We start from the raw sequence: 20476 nt of genomic DNA on the forward strand, positions 1-20476 counted from the left end.
TTATAGACACAAGTGTTGCCTATTTCTCACCACACTCACTTTTGCTCAGCATGTTCCGACCAAAGTATAAATACGTTCCTCCTCTCTTGCTTATAGGCCTTACCACATGCAGTTTTCTCCACCTGGAGTGCTTCTTCCCTCTTTGTCTGACTAACTTCAACTCATCCTATAGGTGAGTTGAACCTTCATAGCCCCCGAAGCAGATCAGGTACCCCAGGTGTAAGCTCTTTAGCACCATAGTTCTTCTACTTCATAAAATTCACCACCCCTTTTTACTATTATCTTTTGTTTCTCTGCAAGATAGTATGTACTGGGAGATCAATTACCTTCTCTTTATCACCCATGCCTATAGTAACAGAACCTAGCACAGAACTTGACATATCATAGTAAATCAGCAAACATATGATGAATAATACATAATTTTGTAAATAAAGAAATAACATTTTAAAATTTTTAATGCGATTCTGAACAATTATTAAAACCAAAGCAGGACTGACCTGGTGTTTTCATTATATTCAAAAATCTGAACCTTGGCCATTGCATTGGGGCTACTGTCATCACTTCCTACAGCGATCATGGGGGAATGAGCACGAGAGCTAGAAACATAGAGAAAGAACATTTTAGATAATGAAAGAAATAATTCATTCAGAAAATGAACACACTGGAGGCAAGCAGACAGCAAGCTTACAGTCGGCCTGTCATTACTAGTGACATCTAGGTCTCTGCCACACAGCTAACATGACCATACTGCAAGTATGTACTCCCGAGAATGTCACACATGGGAACTGAGGATTCCGTCCTTTTGGACTGTTTTTGGCATGTTCTTATGGCTCAGATAGAAAGGAGATCTTTGCCTGAAAGAAAGCTTCAAGCATTCAACAGATTTTAGAAAGATACTTCAGAGGTCTTAGTAATTCTTCCTGCTGAAATTTTTGTCTGTCACTCAGGCTGGAGTGCAGTGGCTTGATCTCTGCTCACTGCAACCTCCATCTCCTGGCTTCAAGTGATTCTCCTGCCCCTCAGCCTCCAGAGTAGCTGGGATTATAGGCATGAACCACCATGCCCGGCCACAAACTTCCTTTTTCAGTGTTCTGTAAATACTTAGTTTTGATTTTATAACATTAATAGTTTGAATGAGAACCAAAAGTACATTTATAGTGACATATTCTAAATTACTAAAAACAAGATCTTTTTAAAATTGAGATTGGGGTCTCACTATGTTGCCCAGGCTGGACTTGAACTTCTAGGCTCAAGCAATCCTCCTCCCAAATAGCTGGGACTACAGGCTTGTGCCACCACACCCAGCTAAAAATCATAGGTTTAAAAAATATTGGTAAATCCAGTCATTAAATGTCCAGACAACAACATGAATTGACGATGACCTCAACTGTATAACCAGAAATAAGATACTCACATTTAAACCACTTTCCAAATATGATTCACAGCTAAACAGTGAGGAAAACCATCTCACTTTCAGACTGAATAGTGTAGACAGATCACCTGCATGTCTGCCTCCCTCCAAAGGCCCCACTGAAATGATGAAAGACTAGTGTCGTACAGCACTAGAAATCTAGAAAGTGTACCATCAGAAATCAAGAAATCTGGAGGGTTTCTAGGATGTCAGGAGACAGATCAGACTGAGAAAGAAAACCCAAAGGAAAAAAGAATCCATATCACCATTAGTAAGTAGAAAATTCCAAAAGGTCCAACCTCTAATTAATAAATGCAAAGAACAGAAATGAGTCATGGACAATTAGAGTGATTTGGTCAAAAAACATCTGAGGAAAGGTCTTAGGGAAACAATTAGAACTTGAAAGAGACAAGTTAAGAACTGGAAATAAAGGAGTATTCCAAAATCGGCAGGGAGGAAGAAAATACACTCAAATGGTCCATCGTGCTCAATGGAAAATCTTCCTTGCTTTGTCAGTTTGGGGGTGCCCCAGCCTGCCAGCCTGCTCTTGGCTCACACATCCTTAGGAAACCCTGCCAACCTACTCCACCCACTCCACAAAATTCAGTCAGCCTCCCTCATTGAGAGAGTAAGCTGTTAACACAACAAAACACCCAGCAGAAGAAAAATGCCAGTATCAGTTTTCTCTACTAGTAGTAACAATCCCTCACTCATAAATATAAATAAGCAAAGATTAGCAAACATGAAAGAAAAACAAGGGGAGTAGAAGATAAAAGACCAAGGCACACAAAAAGAACTGATCTTTGAGAAAATACACATAGCCAACCCTCAATATTTAGAGATTCTGCACTTGTAAACTGGCCTAAATTTATCTGTAACCATAAAACCAATTTTCCCAGGCTTGATTATTTTTATTTTTTGAGACAAAGTGTTGCTCTGTTGCCCAGGCTGGAGCACAGTGGCATGATCTCGGCTCACTGCAACCTTCACCTCCCAGGTTCAAGGGATTCTCCTGCCTCAGCCTCCTGAGTAGCTGGGAGTACAGATGCCTGCCACCATGCCCACCTAATATTTGTATTTTTAGGAGAGACAGGGTTTCAACATGTTGGCCGGGCTAGACTCAAACTCCTGACTTCAAGTGATCTGCCCGCCTCGACCTCCCAAAGTGCTGGGATTACAGGAGTGAGCCACTGAGCTGGCCCAAGTTTTCATGGTCATTCATTGGCAGGTGCAGAGCATGTCTATGAAAAAATTGAGTTGCCTGATGCACAGGTTCCCAGCAGAGGTGCCTTCTTCCTTTGGCTCTCATATGGTAAACGAATGTCTTTTTCACAGTCTTGTTAGCCTCACGTTTTTCACATTTTTGTGCTTTTAAAAAGTGATTTCACAGTTTAAAATCCCATGGATGCTGCTAAGTGCTGTCTAGTGTTCCTAAACATAGGAAGGCTGGGATGTCCCTTATGGAGAAAATATGTGTACTTGAAAAGCTTTGTTCAGGCCTGTGTAGTTGTGTTGTTGGCTGTGAGTTCAATGCTAATGAATCAACAACATATAAGTTGTCTTTAAAAAGACACACAAAAAGGTTATACACTGATCAGTTGACGAAATGTGGTGAGAGGTTTGTGGAAACCCTGTATTTCCCCTAGGAGGAACTGAGTATTCATTATTAGCTAATTCAATGTTTATGGCAACTTTATAGAACATTGCCGGTGCAAACAATAACTGACTGTAATTCAGCAAACAAATGCAAATTTTTAAAAATCCTAACTAGGAAATGCAGGGAAATACTGTAATACATATACCTAAACTGACTGGTATAAAAAAGAAGTAATCAGAGAAAAAGAAAGTCTGAACAATTAAAAATGATTGCTATTCACCCAAAAATTCAATGATGGGATAAAATGTATACCTGGAGAACAAAGTGGAGATCTGGGTAACAAAGTACTGAATCTCCAAACAATTTTTTTTGAAATGGAGAGTAAATCCTGGAATAATCAAATAGGAGTGCCAGAAAGACAGAACAGAGACAAGAGAAAAAAAAGAAATTGGCCGGGCATGGTGGCTCATGCCTGTAATCCAAGCACTTTGGGAGGCCAAGGCAGGGGGATCACCAGTATAAGAGATAAAGACCATCCTGGCCAGCATGATGAAATCCCGTCTGTACTAAAAATACAAAATTAACTGGGTGTGGTGGTGTGTGCCTGTAGTCCCAGCTACTTGGGAGACTGAGGCAGGAAAATTGCTGGAACTCCAGGAGGTGGAGGTTGCAGTAAACCAAGATTGTGCCACCGCACTCCAGCCTGGCAACAGAGCGAGACTCCATCTGAAAAAAAAAGAAATTATCAAAGGATCATAAGACATCCCCAATTTGAGAAAAAAACATTCATTTTGAAAGGGACCACTGAGTGCCTAGCAGGACTGGTCAAGTGTGGTGGCTCACACCTATAATCTCAGCACTTTCGGAGGCTGAGTCAAGAGAACTGCTTGAGTCCAGGAATTCAAGACCATCCTAGGCAACATGGGGAAACCCCGTATCCACAAAAAAATTAGTTAAGCATGGTGGCGCGCGCCTGTAGTCCCAGCTACTTGGGAGGCTATGTATGGTGGAAGGATCACCTGAGCCCAGGGAGGTTCTGGCTACAGTTAGCTGTGATTGTGCCACTGCACTCCAGCCTGGGCAACAGTGACACCCTGTCTCAAAAACAAATACAGAAAAAATAATAAATATTAAGTGCCAAGCAAGATTAATCAACAAAGGCCAATATCTAATAAATAATCCAGGTTGGGGTTTTCCTGGAGAAGGGGAATGAGGAAAGTACATACAGATGAAACAGAAACAGCCTTGGGTTATTGTAGCTGGGTGATGAGTATAAAAGGGCCTGTCTACTGTAATTCTGTTACTTTTGGTATATCTGAAATTTTCTCTAATGAATACACCTGACAACCCCAAGATGGGAAAAACTGCTCAAACAAAGCACAAAAGCACTCCAACAATAAAGCCTGACAAATATGATTACATTAAAACTCATTTCCACTGGCTATTAAAATCCATCATAAAAAGTGTCAAAATACACTTGCAACAGAACTCACAATAATAAAGCAAAATCCTAAAACCTTCTGGAAAGAACCAGCTACCACAAAAGAACCAGCATCAGACTAACCGCAGCTCATTAACAAAACCTAGTTAAAAATATGCAAGAATTATATCTTTGAAATTCTTACATTCAGAACTCTAAAACTTGCCAAACTATCAACTAAGCAAGGGAGTAAAATTAAGACATTTTCAAGTGTGCTAGAATTTGAAGAGTTTGCTATCCATTCCATTTGAGAAAAGATTAGGTATGTCAGGGAAATGGAAAATAAAAAACTAAAGACAGCATGTGATAGAAAATTTGTGACAGCTAAGTATAAGCCAGAAGTAAAAGAAGTAAAGAAGAAAACAGAGCACTCATCAATACCACTAACAACAAAGTTTTCATAAAACAGATATTGGCATCTCAGATGAATATTTACATAATCTGGATTATATAGCTGGCTGCTACTTAATTTTTAGAATCAATACATAATCAAAAGACAAATACATATGTGTTAAATGTTTACAGAATGTAAATATTATAAATTTTGCCAGTATACAAGCAATATAAGAATTAGGAAATGGAAGCAGCAGTGTGAGGGGGAAGCAAAATAAACTAATTTCCTTTTTTTTAAGAGAGGGGAGTAAATATATAGTCTAAAAATTGATAAGTAAAAATGTATAGATATATATATATCATTTAAAATTATAATAATCATCAACATAACTCAAATAACTATCAACGTCATCACAAATAAGATATCTATCTAGCCATACCTTGGGATGTGGAAAGTTTTATAAATGTGCTCTATTCATCTTTCATAGCAGTTTGGATATTGTTTAATGATAACATAGCAAGAATATGTGAAAAAATAGAATAAAAATTTTTTAAAAAAAGAAAGAAAAAGATACATAGCAAGAACCAGGGGTATAAGTAAATAATTTAAAAATATACTAGTGACTACCAGAATTAAAGTCTAAAAGCAAAAATGTTAACAGCATTTGTTTTTAGGGTGTAAGGGAATTTTACCTTTCTTTTTGTGCTCTTATAGATCATTTCCATTTTTTTCTTTACCAAGTGATTCTTGTAATTGTTTAAAAATAGTTTAATAAAAATGAACTATAGCATATTCATATAGTCATGCCCTATATAGCAGTTAAAAAGAAATGACGTAGGGCTAGATATACTAATATATAAAAAAATGTCCACAATGTTATCTGTAAGTGAAAAAAGATAATTGCAAGAAAGGAAAATGTATGGGTTTCTGGCTGGGCATGGTGGCTCACACCTGTAATCCCAACACTCTTGGAGGCTGAGGCAGGAGGATCACCTGAGGTCAGAAGTTCAAGACAAGCCTGGCCAACATGGTGAAACCCTGCCTCTACTAAAAACAGAAAAATTAGCCGGGCGTTATGGCGCATGCCTGTAATCCCAGCTATCTGAGAGGCTGAGGCAGGAGAACTGCTTGAACCCAGGAGGTGGAGGCTGCAGTGAGCCAAGAGCGCACCACTGCATTCCAACCTGGGCAACTGAGCAACATTCTGTCTCAATAAATAAATAATAAAATAAAATGTATGGTTTCAATGTCTGTGTGTTTTGGGTCTACCTGTGCTAGTAAATATCTGGGCATGTTTGCATATATGTGTGTTTATGAATACATTAAATAGTTACTTGTCTATGCATAAAAAACAACCAGAAAGTTCACATGAAAATATTTACAATGCTGGCTTCTCTGTTGAGTGAAAATAGGGGGACAAGTGACATGCCTGGGTGAAAAATGGAAAATGTACACTCTACATATCTTGAGAAAAAGACTTTTTGAGAAAATAAATTATCAAATTGTTAGCCTAAAAAGTACTAGTTTATTTTACTAGGATATTAACAGTAATTTTCAATGTAAGCTTACCTTGAAGGGTTCCAAGAAATACAACTACAGCTTAGCTTACATGAGATCTCATGCTGCAAAGACCACTGGCTGAGATTCATAACATCTGGTGCCTCATATATTCTTACTATACCATCTGCTGAACAGGTTGCTAACATAAGACCCATGTGCTTGGGAGCAAACTTCACATCAGTAACAGATGTTCTGCTATCCACCAGAGTTGTCCTTTTAACCTAAAAAAAAAAATTAAATTATATACAAAAAGAAAGCATGGTAGAGTGGAAAAGACACATAGACTTTGGAAACACACAGAAACTCCTCTGTCATTCACTAGGTGTATAAGGTTGGATACATGTCTATGTCAGAATTTCCTACAAGCACATGGCAAAATACCATATACATAGCTGGCAATCACTAACAAATTAGTGAGCCATAATTAATTACTCCCTTTAATACACACACACAAAAAAAGTACCTCTGAAAGCCTAACTTTATCATATGTAATCTCTCTTAAGCAGACGTCACAAAAACCAGAAACCGTTAAAATTTTCGGACAAGTAATTTCATCATACAAAGCATGCTGCAAGCATTAGATCCTTTAAATAGAAAATGAGCCAGGCACAATGGCTCACACCTGTAATCCCAAAACTTTGGGAAACCAAGGCAGGCAGATTGCTTGAGCTCAGGAGTTCAAGACCAGCCTATGTAACATGACAAGATACCGACTCTACTAAAAATACAAAAATAAATATCCAGGTATGGTGGTGCACACCTGTGGTCCCAGCTATTCCGGAGGCTCAGGTGAGAGGATCACTTGAGTCAGTGGGGCAGAAGTTATAGTGAGCCAAGACTGTGCCACTGCACTCCAGCCTGGGCGACAGAACAAGACTCTCTCAAAAAGAGAAAAAAAGCCAGTAAATGGAAGGCGTGCAATTTCTTCTCTCAAGAATAATTTTCTGTTAATCCCATTTGGACCACTGTTACTCATTTTTTTTTTCCTTTGGGACAGGGTCTTGCTCTGTCACCCAGGGTGGAGTACAGTAACATGGATCATAGCTCACTGGAAGCCTTGAACTTCTGGGCTCAAGTGATCCTCTTGCCTCAGCTTTCCCAATGACTGGAACTACAGGCACCTGCCACCACACCCGGCTAATTCTTCTTATTTTTTTAGAAATGGGGGTCTCACTATGTTGCCCAGACTGGTCTCAAACTCCCATCCTCCCACCTCAGCCTCCCAAGTTGCTGGAATTATAGGTGTGAGCCTACTGTGCCCAGCTACCATGCACTTTTAAGTTAAGGCATTTAACAGAGACCAAAAGAATGGCAGAAAACAAGCATTGTGATCACTATAAAATTCCAACACCACATTTATAGCTATCTTCTGGCACCTAGATTAACATGAAACTTTTACTAAAAACATCAATAAGGCTGGGCACAGTGGCTTCATGCCTGTAATCCCGGCATTTTGGGAGGCTTAGGTGCGTGATCACTTGAGGTCAGGAGTTCAAGACCAGCCTGGCCAACATGGTGAAACCCCATCTCTACTAAAAATATAAAAATTAGCCAAACGTGGTGGCAGGCAGCTGCAATCCTTGCTACTTAGGAGACTAAGGCAGGAGAATAGCTTGAACATGGGAGGCAGAGGCTGCACTGAGCCAAGATCAGGCCACTGCACTCCAGCCTGGTGACAGAGTGAGACTCTGTCTCAAAAAAAAATAAAGTTTAGAAATCAATAGATTACTGTCTATGGTTACCAAAACACTTCTTAAAGTCTCGATATTAAAAGAATATTATATAAACTTCAAAGATAACATCTTAGCAAACTTTTGTCTACAGATACCACTGAATAATATAAACACAAATGTTAATAAAATAAATGCATTCGTTACAGTAGGTAGTCAGTCAGACATGAGGAGGGCAGCAAAGGACCCCACCCCACCAGGAATGCCAGGAGACCATCAGGTGATGGTCAAGCAGTTGTTTAACTTTCTCTCTAAAATAATCATTGGTTGCAGCAGCACCAGGAAAGGGCAGTGTCCCAACAGATATTATCACCTGAAACTGGTGATCAGAAGCTTCCTGATAAGATCTCAGGAGTTGGATGAGTGGGCTCAAGCATGTGTAGTAAAAGGCAAAATGGCGGAGTTTAACTGGTCTATGACCTTCCACAAACATTCTGTTAAGGGAAAAACGCCTCAAGTGAGCATGTGCACAACTCCAGTAAATACACTGCGCGTGCGGCCCCTCCCAAGCACCAGCAGGCCACTGCACATGCGGACTGCCCACCCCAAAGCAAGAATCAGAGAAGAGAGGCAACCTCTGGGAAGCATGCCAACATGTAACAACCCAAGTCAAAAGCTGAATCGTGCACTTGACTCTCTCAAGTTATTGCGACTAACTTGGTCTTCTTCCAAGTGTATTTTATTTCCTTTCATTTCTGCTCTAAAATTTTTTAACAAATTTCTACTCCAGCTCTAAAACTTGCCTTAGTTTCTTACTCTGCCTATGCCCCTTGGTGGAATTATTTCTTCTGAGGAGGCAAGAAATGAGGTTGCTGCAGACCCACACGGATTCACCACTTCTAATACATTAATGGTGACTAAACTAAATATAAATAAATACCTTGAAGATGGAAGAAAAATCCTTCTTATGCCAACCCCAAATCTAACCTATAGTATACTGAATTGACACACCTCAGACTTAATGCCAAAAAAATCCTTTCTAATTCTATAAATTTCCATTCTCTCCTCCCCATAAGCAGCTTCCCTTAGAGAAGCCCTAGTGCAAAGGCAATCAGACATACTCCTCCCCATGGAAGAGTTGTAAAACAGTCTGAATAGCCATTCAAGCTACAAAGCTAACATAATTAAAACAGTGTGCTATTGAGACAAGGAGACATACAGGCCAATGGTAACAAGAGAATCCAGAAATCAACCCTACATATATAGAGCCAACTAATTTTCAACAAATGTCAAGACCATTCAACACAACTTTCAACAAATGTCAAGACCATTCAACAGTCTTTTCAATAAATGGTGCCGGGAAAACTAGATTTCAGCACCCTACCATTTTTTAGTGACCAAAACAAATAATTTTTATCATGTCCTTACTTGCTTGCACATGTTAACCACTCACTTTTTGCTGAATATCCCTTGTTGCCACAATATAATGAAAAACTGTTGATGTACTGCTTCTTTGTCAAGCAGGAGGAGATAACTTCAGGGTCATGTAAAGAAAAATGTTGACAGAAGAAATGAATGGCTTCAAGGACATTGTGACTAGCTGCTTACACCCAGACGTCTGGTTGCTCAAGGCATTACCTGAGACTAAAAAGCACAGATTTTTTCCCTAGCTTCTTTGAAACTCCCTCTCCTTTACTCTCTAATCACATAAAACTACCTGCTGCTTCCTCGTGGTAAGAGGATTTGAGAGATCTTGTCCCCCCTTCCCACTTTCTTGTTTTAGCCAAATAAAATAAGCCTTTCTCTATCTCCAAGTAATGATGACTCAGTATTTGGTCTCAGCTCCACACTGGGGATACAAGCCTGAATTCAGGATCCTACAACAATATTAGAAGAAAACACTGGGGGAAATCTTCACAACACTGGATTTGGCAATGCTTTCCTGAATATAACACCAAAAGCCTGGGAAACAAAAGAAAAAAACAGATAAACTAGACTTCAAAATGTTTAAATTTTGTGCATCAAAGGATACTATCAAGAGGGTTAAAAAGAAAACTCACAGAATGGGAGAAAATATTTGCAAATCATTTACAGGTTGTACATAACAAATCCAAAAACCTGAAATCTGAAATGCTCCAAAATCCAAAACTTTTTGAGCATTGGCATGATGCTCAAACAAAATGATTACTGGAGCATTCTGGATTTCAATTTTTAGATTTAGAATGTTTAACTGGGACCAGGCACAGTGGCTCACACCTGTAATCCCAGCACTTTGGGGGGCCAATGTGGAGGATCACTTGAACCCAGGAGTTTAAGACCAGCCTGGGCAACGCAGTGACACCCTGTATCTATTAAGTAAATAAATAGGAGAATGCTTAACTGGTAAATATAAATACAAATATTCCAAAATCCAAAATCTGAAATCTGAAACATTTCTGGATTTAGGCATTCCAGATAAATAATACCCAACCTATACCTGGATAAGGGATTAATATCCAGAATATATAAAGAACTCCTACAACAACAAAAATACCCAATTAAAAAATGGGCAAAGGATATGAATAGCATTCTCACATTCATATCATTTTTAATATGAATTTAAAGAAAGACATACAATTGGCCAATAAGCACATGAAAATATGATCAACATCAGTAATCATTAGAGAAATGCAAATCAGAACCACCATGGAGATACCACTTCACAACAGTCACAACAGTAGGATGGCTACAATAAAAAAGCACAATAACAAGTGCTGATGAAGATGTGGAAAAATTGGAATCCTTGAGCACTGCTGATAGTAATGTAAAATGGTGTAGCTGCTATGGAAATGTTTGACAGTTCCCAAAAACGTTAAACATAGAACTACCACAAGAGCCAGTAATTCTACTCCCAGGTATATATCCAAAAGAATCGAAAGCAGTCTCAAACATGTATCTGTACAGCAATGCTCACAGTAGTATTATTCATAATAGCCACAAAGTGGAAACAACCCAAGGGTTGTCTACAAATGAATAGATAAATATAATGTAGTATATATACACACACAAGAATATTACCCAGCCATAAAAAGGAATAAATATATGCTACAACATGGACAGAACTTGAAAACATTTTAGTGAAATAAGCCAGTCACAAATGTACAAATACTGTGATTCCCCGTATATGCAGTACGTAGAGTAGTCAAATTTATAGACAGACAGTTGAATGGAGGTTGAGGGAGGAGGAAGGGGGAGGCATTCTTTAACGATATGGAGTTTATGTTAGCAATGATGAACAGGTATAGATAACAATGATGAGTACACAGCACTGTGAGGTGTAGATAACAGTGATGGGTACACAGCACTGTGAACGTAATTAATTCCACTGAACTGTATCACTTACAAATAGTTAAAATGGGCAGGGCATGGTGGCCCACGCCTGTAATCCCAGCACTTTGGGAGGTCAAGGTGGGCAGACCATTTGAAGTCAGGAGTTTGTGACCAGCCTGACCAATATGGTGAAACCCTGTCTCCTTCTAAAAATACAAAAAAATTAGCCAGCCATGGTGGCACATGCCTCTAGTCCCAGCTACTCAAGAGGCTGAGGCAGGAGAATCACGTGAACCCCGGAGGCAGAGGATGCAGTGAGCCGAGATTGCACCACTGTACTCCGGCCTGGGTGACAGAACAAGACTCCATCTCAAAAAAAGAAAAAAACAAAAAAAGTTAAGATGATATATGTTGTCTGTTTTATATTATTTTACCATAATAAAAAATTGCATCACGGCCAGCAGAGTGGCTCACACATATAATCCCAGCACTATGGGAGGCCGAGGCGGGAGGATTACTTGAGTCCAGGAGTTTAAAGCCAGCCTGGGCAACATGGTGAAACCCCATCTCTACAAAATAAAAAAATTAGCCAGGCATGTAGATGCATGCCTGTGGTCCCAGCTACTTGGAGGGCTAAGGTGCGAGGATTGCTTGAGCCCAGGAGGTTGAGGCTGTAATGAGCTGTGATTGGCTGTATTGCAGTATCATGCATTAGGGAGGGCAGGTGAGGGGTGATAGGACTAGAGAAGAAAATACTGTCCTTGTAAAGAAATGGTGTTATATCTGGAAGGATACACAAAAACCTGTATGTACTACCTCTAGTGAGAGAACCCCACAGCGAGGGAAAAGGAGGACACTCCCACTGCATACTCTGCATACTCCCTTTTGTTTCTTTTGAATTTTACACCATGTGCATGATTATCTATTACAAAAAAAAAATCATAAAGCTGGGGGCGAAAAGCCTGCAGATGATAATACTTTCAAGTGAAAATGCTGGAAAGGGTCTTAAATATAATCTAGTTCAATTTTTTCACTTTATAGGTGAGGAACTTCAATAGCACACATATTATGTTATGTTCTTGCCCAAATTCAAATATCTAATCAGGCAAAGAGAGTGGTAAAAGCAGATGCAGATAAAGGAGAGTATATTTTCTAAGAAAATAAAAATAACCACAAAATAGAAGAAACACTTTTTAAAGAATTATATTAACCCTTAATAGTTTAAGGTTAAAAAAAAAAAAGAATTTTAGTATTAGACACAGTGGTTCATGCAGCAACTCAGAGGCTGAGGTGGGGCCAGGAGTTTGAGACTGCAGTGAGCCAGCCTATGTTAAAATCATAAATGACTATGACATAAAATATACTAATAGGTAAAATTATATAAATGCAAATAGGCTGGAGGCATCATAAAAGTTATCAACAATGCAATGGTGCTCCTATTGCTTCAGATCCAAGTTAAAATGAAATGAACAAGTAAGAAAAAAACACGGAAGAAAGAACTTTAGAACGGGTAAAAATAGAGGGGAATGGTAGTATTTTACCCATTATCTGAGATTGTCTTGGGACTAATGCTCCTTGGCTGCTCATGTCTTCCCGGCCCTCAGAATACTAACAAATGTCTCACCCAGTGGCTCTGTCCTCGCAGTTTATCATTTGATTCTCCTACTATTTCTTCCCATACAGCAGCTGTTCGGTCAAAAGAACATGAAGCCAACACCTGTCCAAATTCAGGATGGGCCCATGTCACACGCCATACAGATCCACTATGTGTCTAGGGAATAAAAAGAAAAAAGAAGAGCAAATATTCATCATCCCAGGGCTTTTTTTCCCCCTAAAAACTTAGTTTATTCATATTTTATAAATACTGGTTTTATATGAGGAAACAGAATATAGTTTTACTTCTATAAGAGGAAAAAACTGATCAATATAACATGAAAATAAAATGTTAAATTCCAAAATGTTTTAACATTTAGAAAACATTCTATATTTAGCATTATGGCCCTTCTAGAGGTCCAGTTCTTCCAGCATTTTACTAGTAAAGAAAAATCTAGCCAGATAAAGTTGATTACTTCTAGCGTTGATAATTGGGAGACTTGCTTCAGAGTTTAGCATAATTAACCTTTGAAACAAAGATTCTACATGTCCACCATCTTACTTGCAAATGCTTTTTACAGGAAATACCCATCTAACAAAATAAATAACATTAGAGTTATTGCTCCAAAATCCAGAGACAGAAAGTAGATTCATGGTTACCAGGGGCTGGGGCAGAGGAAACAAGAAGTGACTGCTAAATGAGCACAGGGTTTCCTTTAGAGGCAGTAAACAATATTCTGAAATTAGAAGTGGTAGTGGTTGCCAATTTAATGAATAGACTCAAAAATCACTAAATTGTATACTTTAAATGAGTGCACATTATCACATTATGATATGTAAATTATAGCTCAATTAAAAAAATACTTTTTTTTCTGAGACAGAGTCCCACTCTGTCACCCAGGCTGGAATACAGTGGCACCATCTCGTCTCACTGTAACCTCCGCCTCCTTAAGCAGTTCTGCATCTCAGCCTCCCGAGTAGCTGGGATTACAGGCATGGGCCATCCCACCCAACTCATTTTTTGTATTTTTAGTAGAGATCAGTTTTCCCCATCTTGGCCAGGGTGGTCTTGAACTCCTGACCTTGTGATCCACCTGCCTCAGCCTCCCAAAGTGCTGAGATTACAGGCGTGAGCCACCTTGATCGACCAAATTAAAAAAAAAATTTTTGTTTAATTTGCTTCAACCAGGCACAGTGGCTCATGCCTGTATTCTCAGCACTTTGAGAGGCTGAAGTGGGCAGACTGCTTGAGCCAAGGGGTTCAAGGCCAATCTGGGCAATATGGTAAAACCCCATCTCTACAAAAAATACAAAAAATTAGCCAGGCATGGTGGTACACACTTGTGGTCCCAGATGCTTGGGAGGCTGAGGTGGGAGGATCACTTGAGCCTGTAAGGTTGAGGCTACAGTGAGCCAAGATTGTGCCACTGCCCTCCAGACTGGGTGACAAAGCAAGACCTTGTCTCAAAAAAAAAAAAAAAAAAGTATTTGCTTCTAAAGTCTAACAGTATTTAGAAATAGTAGCAATAAAATGCTAAATGATTTTAACTGGCAATATAGATAATAGACTATTGTAGGAAGAGTAAATATAGGGAAGCCCAAATCCTTATACCCCTCATGTTGGCAGAGGAGTGGAAGGCAAGGAGCGTGGAGAAGGGATACAAAGGTCTTAAAGCATTGTACTATCAAAAGAATTTGCCAGGTGCTTCTCAGGAAAAATACTGCATAATAACAAACAACATTCAGAAAATGTGTTTCACACTGTATAGCTAACATTTTTTATATTCAACAACATAAAAATAGTTTAACCAATCACTTCTACATGATAACAATATCACCAACTAAGGGTACATTTTGCACTCTTATTTTTTAACTTGTTTTGTCCAGTCTTTCCTGTGTCATCTTCAATTCTTACTTATACAGGGCTACAAAGTTAAAAATGCACACTAAGGCAGATAAGTTTTATTATATTTACAGTAAAATGCAATCTAAAGAATGAGGTTTGCCCAAAGATGCTCATCACAATAAAACAGAAACTTAAATATCCATTAGTTAAGCAAAATGGTATATTTATTGGCTGTTAATCAAAAGCCATTATATAGAAAAGTACATATGAAATATGTTAGGCTTAAAAGCAAGAGATAAGGGTTTCCTTTTGGAATGATAAAAATGTTTTAAACTAGAAAGAGGTGGTAGTTGCACAACACTGTAAATGAAGTAAATTCCACTTAATTATTTACTTTAAAATTATTAATTTTATGATACGTGAATCTCACCTCAAAGGGTTGGGGGAACTTGGATAGACCTTTCACAAGAGATATGAATGGCAAATAAGCATATGAAACAATAATCAACATGTGGTATGAAGGAAATAGAAATCAAAATCCAATAATCTTGTAGTCACTTCTCAACTACTAGAATGGCTATAATAAAAAAGACAGATATTATCAAGTATAGGTGAGGATGTAGAGAAACTAGAACCTCACACATGGCTGGTGGGCACAGCCACTTTGGAAGTTTAGCAGTTTCTTAGAAAGCTAAGCATGTATAACCCATCAATTCCACTCCTAGGCATCTAACCAAAAGAAATGAAAATATATGTCCACAGAAACTTACATGGCTTCACATTACTCATAATAGGCAAAAACTAGAAACAACTCAAATGTCCATCAACTGATGAATATACAAAATGTGGCAATATATATACAATGGACTACTCAGTATTACAAAGAACAAACTGACACATGACGCAGTATGGATGAACCTCAAAACATGCAAAGGGAAAGTGGCCAGACACAAAGGACAATGTATTTCAAAATTCCATTTCTATGTAATTTCTAAAAAGGATAAACCAGGCTGGGCACAGTGGCGCATGCCTGTAATCCCAGCACATTGGGAGGCCAAAGTGGGAAGATCACTTGAGGCTAGGCATTCGAGATCAGCCTGCCCAACATGGTGAAACCCTGTCTCTACTAAAAACACAAAAATTAGATGGAAGTGGTGGCAGGTGCCTGTAATTCCACCTACTCAGGGGGCTGAGTCAGGAGAATTGCTTGAATCCAGAAGGCAGAGATTGCAGTGAGCCAACATTGCACCACTGCACTTCTGGGCAACAGAGCAAGGCTCCAGCAAAGAAAAGAAAAAGAAAAACCTATGGAGTCAGAAAATGGATCGAGCCTGGGGCTTGGAGTGGGAACAGGACACAAAGAAATTTCTGAGTTTGAGAGAAATGTTCTAAAACTTGATCACAGTGATGACTGCGCAACTATGTAAGTTTACTAAAACTCACTGAACTGTACATTTAAAATTGATGAATTTTAAGGTATGAAAATTTCTACTTGGCGGGGCGTGGTGTCTCACGCCTGTAATCCCAGCACTCTGGGAGGCCAGGGCAGGCAGATCATCTAAGGTTAGGAGTTTGAGACCAGCCTGGTAATATGGCGAAGCCCCATCTCTACTAAAAATACAAAAATTAGCTGGGTGTCATAGTGTGTGCCTATAGTCCCAGCTACTTGGGAGGCTGAGGTAGGAAAATCACTTGAATCCAGGAGGCGGAGGTTGTAGTGAGCCAAGATCATGCCACTGCACTCCTGCCTGGGCAACAGAGCAAGAGTCCATCTCAAAAAAAAAAGAAAATAAAGGAGAAAATTATGTATGAAACATCACAACTACTAAAATATATAACAGAAAAAGGAATATTCTGAATTACAATTATGTCAGAATGCTACAAAATTACAGATTTTCTTATTCTCAAATTCTGAGAAACGCACTTGTTACCTTAATAGTGAAAAACAGTAAAGTGTCTTGCCAGGAAAAGAACTACTGTATAAATTTTATCATTTCCTCAAAACAATTCGTTGATAACTATGAAACAAACAGTAAATATTTATGTATTTTTAATAACTGTATAAATAAATACTAACCTTCCAGCTAGCAGTACAATGCCAATCACCACTTTCACTTTTATCCCAGACCTATAAGAAAATAAAAGGCAGATATTTTACACAAGAATTCTTACAAATTGATACAAAACCCATAAGACCGAATCACTGTACAAGCAAAGGGGTGAACATATAATTCACAAAAGGATACAAACAGTAAGTAAACATTCATTCATTCAATTAAATATTTATTGAGAGGCCGGGTGTGATGGCTCTCGCCTGTAATCCCAGCACTTTGGGAGGCCAAGGCAGGCAATCGCCTGAGGTCAGGAGTTCAAGAACAGCCTGGCCAACATGATGAAACCCCATCTCTACTAAAAACAGAAAAATTTGCTGGGCATGGTGGCATGCACCTGTAATCCCAGCCACTAGGGAGGCTGAGGCAAGAAAATCACTTGAACCCGGGAGGCAGAGGTTGAAGTGAGCCAAGATCACACCACTGCACTTCAGCCTGGGCGACAGAGTGAGACCGTTCTCAAAAAATACATATTTATTGAGAACCCTGAATGTGTCAAGCACTGGGCCAAGCACTGAGGGATTCAGGTAACTGAGCTCTAATAGGTAACAGAGACAATTAGTCACAGTCAAATCTCCTTATTCAAGGTAGTTATCTTCTACAGAGTGCCTCCACCACAGACACATTGCTCCTAGTGGAAATACAGGGTTAGGTTCCTGTGAGTCTCTGGCCTACATTTTTGTCAACCAATCAGTACATGATCTGGTTTTATGTGTGTTTCTGTTTAAAGGTAACTTATTTAACACAAACTGGTTTATTCATCAATATTGAACTCAGCCAACAGCACTGTAACTCATGTCTGAAAAAAGCTTCTGTAACACACATACTATCTCTGTAAAGCACATCACCTCCTTCCTCTGTTTAGAAACTAGACAGCACTTCACAGCACTATTCTTGGAAGCCATTTTAAGCAGCGAAATCACCAACAGAAAGAAGGAATAATGCAAAAATCACTGCACTTTTAGATCATGAAAAACACCTGTTTACAGTACAAGCCAAAATAGAGTATCACCTGGTTTCACCTCCACAGGAAATGTCTGTCCTGAGACTCAAGCTTTTCATCATTCCACACACATGCACAAAGGACTGCAAAAGCAGTGTGGATTCTGATTTGGGGGGGTACAAGTAAATTTCAGAGAATACACAAATTCAAAAAAATACAGAATCTACAAACAACAGGCTCAACTGTACATGCAACAAATGGCAAAGCAAAAACACTAAAACCAGATATGGTGGTACACACCTGTAGTCCCAGCTACTCAAGAGGCTGAGACAGGAGGGATTACTTGAGCCCTGGTGTTTGAAGCTATGATCACATCCATGAATAGCCATTGCACTCCAGCCTGGGCAACATGGCAAGACTCCTTCCCGAAACAAAAAATTGAACCTTACTACCCAGAAAAAATATGGGATACAGTAAGAAGATGCCAATTTCACCCGTTAAAAATGTAACGAGGGCAATGACACTATCAAATCAATACTATCACTAGCAGTATAAAACGGTACAACCTGCAAGGTAGCAACTTGTCAATTCTCTTCAGTAGCTTTTAAAATATTCACTAATTTCTCTTCTGAAATTAGCCTAAGAAAATCATTCAAAATACATAAAATGCTAATGAGAATTTTCAGTGCAACACTATTTCTGACAAGACATATACGTATTTACATACACTCTACCATGATGGTTTAAAACGTTAAAGGAAAACCAGAGGAAATCAAATAGTAACAAAAATTATCAATGTGCCTACAAGTAATTTTTTCACTTTCTAAAAAGAAAAATATATTACTTGCTCATAAAATATACATACAAATAAATAAATACATGGCTCCTACATTAAAAAAAAAAAAGTGCTCTGGAATAAGCGTACATAACAGGGCTGGGAAAGGTGACTCACACCTGTAATCCCAGCACTCTGGTAGGTTGAGGTGAGAGGATCATTTGAGCCCAGTAGTTCAAAACCAGCCTGAGCAACATCACAAGACCCTGTCTCTACAAAAAAAAATTTTTTAATTGGCCAGGCGTGGCGGTGTGTGCCTGTAGTCCAAGCTACCGGGGAGGCTGAGGTGGGAGGATCACTTGAACCTGGGAGGTTGAGGCTGCAACAAGCCAAGATCGCGCCACTGCACTCCAGCCTGGGTAATAGAGCCAGACCTCATCTCAAAAAAAAAGAGAAAATATTATCCTAAGTAAAATAAACCAAATGTAAAAGGATAAATATTCTATGATTCTATTTATCTCTAGTACCTAGAACATGCAAATTCATAGAAAGCAGAAGAATAGAGGTTACCAGAGGACTGAGTGGAGGAAATCGGGTGCTCTTGGGTACAGTTTCAGTTTAGGATGATGAACAGGTTGTGGAGATGGACAGTGATGGTGCTGTATAGCAATGTGAATGCTGTACTCAATGACACTGAATTCTACACTTTAAAACGATTAACGTAGTTTATTAAAACAAAAATAAACTTGTTTAAAAAAAACCTAAACCTTTTAAGAATTGCAACACTATTTATAAAAAGTTTATCTTTAAGAGATCACTGGTATCAAACTCGAATGTGAAAAAGGAAAAACTGTCCTTTAGATTTTCAGTTACTCTGGAGTTGTGGAGAACCAAATAATCCGCACTCCAGCTTTCATTCAGGGAGTTTCCTAAATCCCAAATAGCATCCCCACATTAGAAATTCTCTTTGTCGAAAGCGTCTACAGACGTTTACGAGAGCTTCAAGAAACAAACAGTCCGAGTCCTAGGCAGCAGGCAGAGAAGTCATTGGATGTAAATGGTTTGTGTTTTCCTTTCTTGACGAAACAAAGTGAGCTTCTGCTCGGAACCCACGAAGAAAACCATGCGCCCTGGTGAGAGAACTCCGGCGGGGCACAAACCTCAAGACACCGCCAGCCAAGCAAAGACTCCCACCAGGGCACGGAGAGAACAGCACGGGCAAGGCCCAAGACTCCCAGGCGGCCAGTGGGACGCCTGCCCGCAGCCAGGGAAACGCGGCCGGTGCAAGCGCCCGGCGTCCCCTGCGGGCGGGAGCGCGCACGTGGCACCAGCTGCGCAGGCGCACGGGAGCGCGGCCCGCGAGGCCGCCGTGACCCTACAATACACGGGCGGGAAGGGATACCGCCGCATCCAGCCAGGGCTAGCCCGCCACCCCAGAGCTTCCAGCTCAGTCAATGAAACCAAGTCATAGCCCCGTTTCCCGCGTCGCCCACCCCACTCTCCCTCCTTCCGGGCTCGGCCCCGCCCGCAAGCGCCTCGCGCACCTTAACGCTCTGATCGCTGGAGCAGGTCGCCATCCGCCTCCCGTGGAAATCGAAAGAGACATCGTGAATGAGATCCTTGTGGTCGGCCGCGATGCTACGCGCCACAAACATGGTTTCCGCCGGGCCCGCGCCTCCGAAGAGAGCAGTGGCGGCGACAGTAGCGGCGGCGGCGGCACGGGGCTCGCAGCCTAGCCAGACTTAGCCGCCCGAGCGCGCACAGCGCGTGCTGCCCACGCCCCCGCACCGCCCCTGCCCATTAATCCCCGCCCACACCCCCGGCCCGTCGTCCCTCGCCCCACCGCC

The 20476-nt window shown here is 40.0% G+C and overlaps 1 protein-coding gene across 4 annotated transcripts in view; it reads right to left on the reverse strand.

Annotated features, from left to right (window-relative positions):
• The window catches only part of SEH1L (SEH1 like nucleoporin), a 34115-nt gene extending 13708 nt beyond the window's left edge, over positions 1-20407 (reverse strand). For all 4 annotated transcript variants that reach the window (XM_017963846.4, XM_017963848.3, XM_017963845.4 and 1 more), the window contains exons 1-5: positions 20174-20407; positions 16878-16928; positions 12986-13132; positions 6392-6603; positions 498-596 (exon numbers count right to left, since the gene is read on the reverse strand). In XM_017963846.4, coding sequence (XP_017819335.1) covers positions 498-596; positions 6392-6603; positions 12986-13132; positions 16878-16928; positions 20174-20284 — 620 coding nt within the window. In that variant the 5' untranslated portion in view covers positions 20285-20407. The remainder of the gene's footprint in view (positions 1-497; positions 597-6391; positions 6604-12985; positions 13133-16877; positions 16929-20173) is intronic.
• Between the last annotated feature and the right edge of the window lie 69 nt (positions 20408-20476).

The sequence above is a fragment of the Callithrix jacchus genome, chromosome 13 (assembly GCF_049354715.1).
Source record: "Callithrix jacchus isolate 240 chromosome 13, calJac240_pri, whole genome shotgun sequence".
Lineage (NCBI taxonomy): Eukaryota > Metazoa > Chordata > Mammalia > Primates > Cebidae > Callithrix > Callithrix jacchus.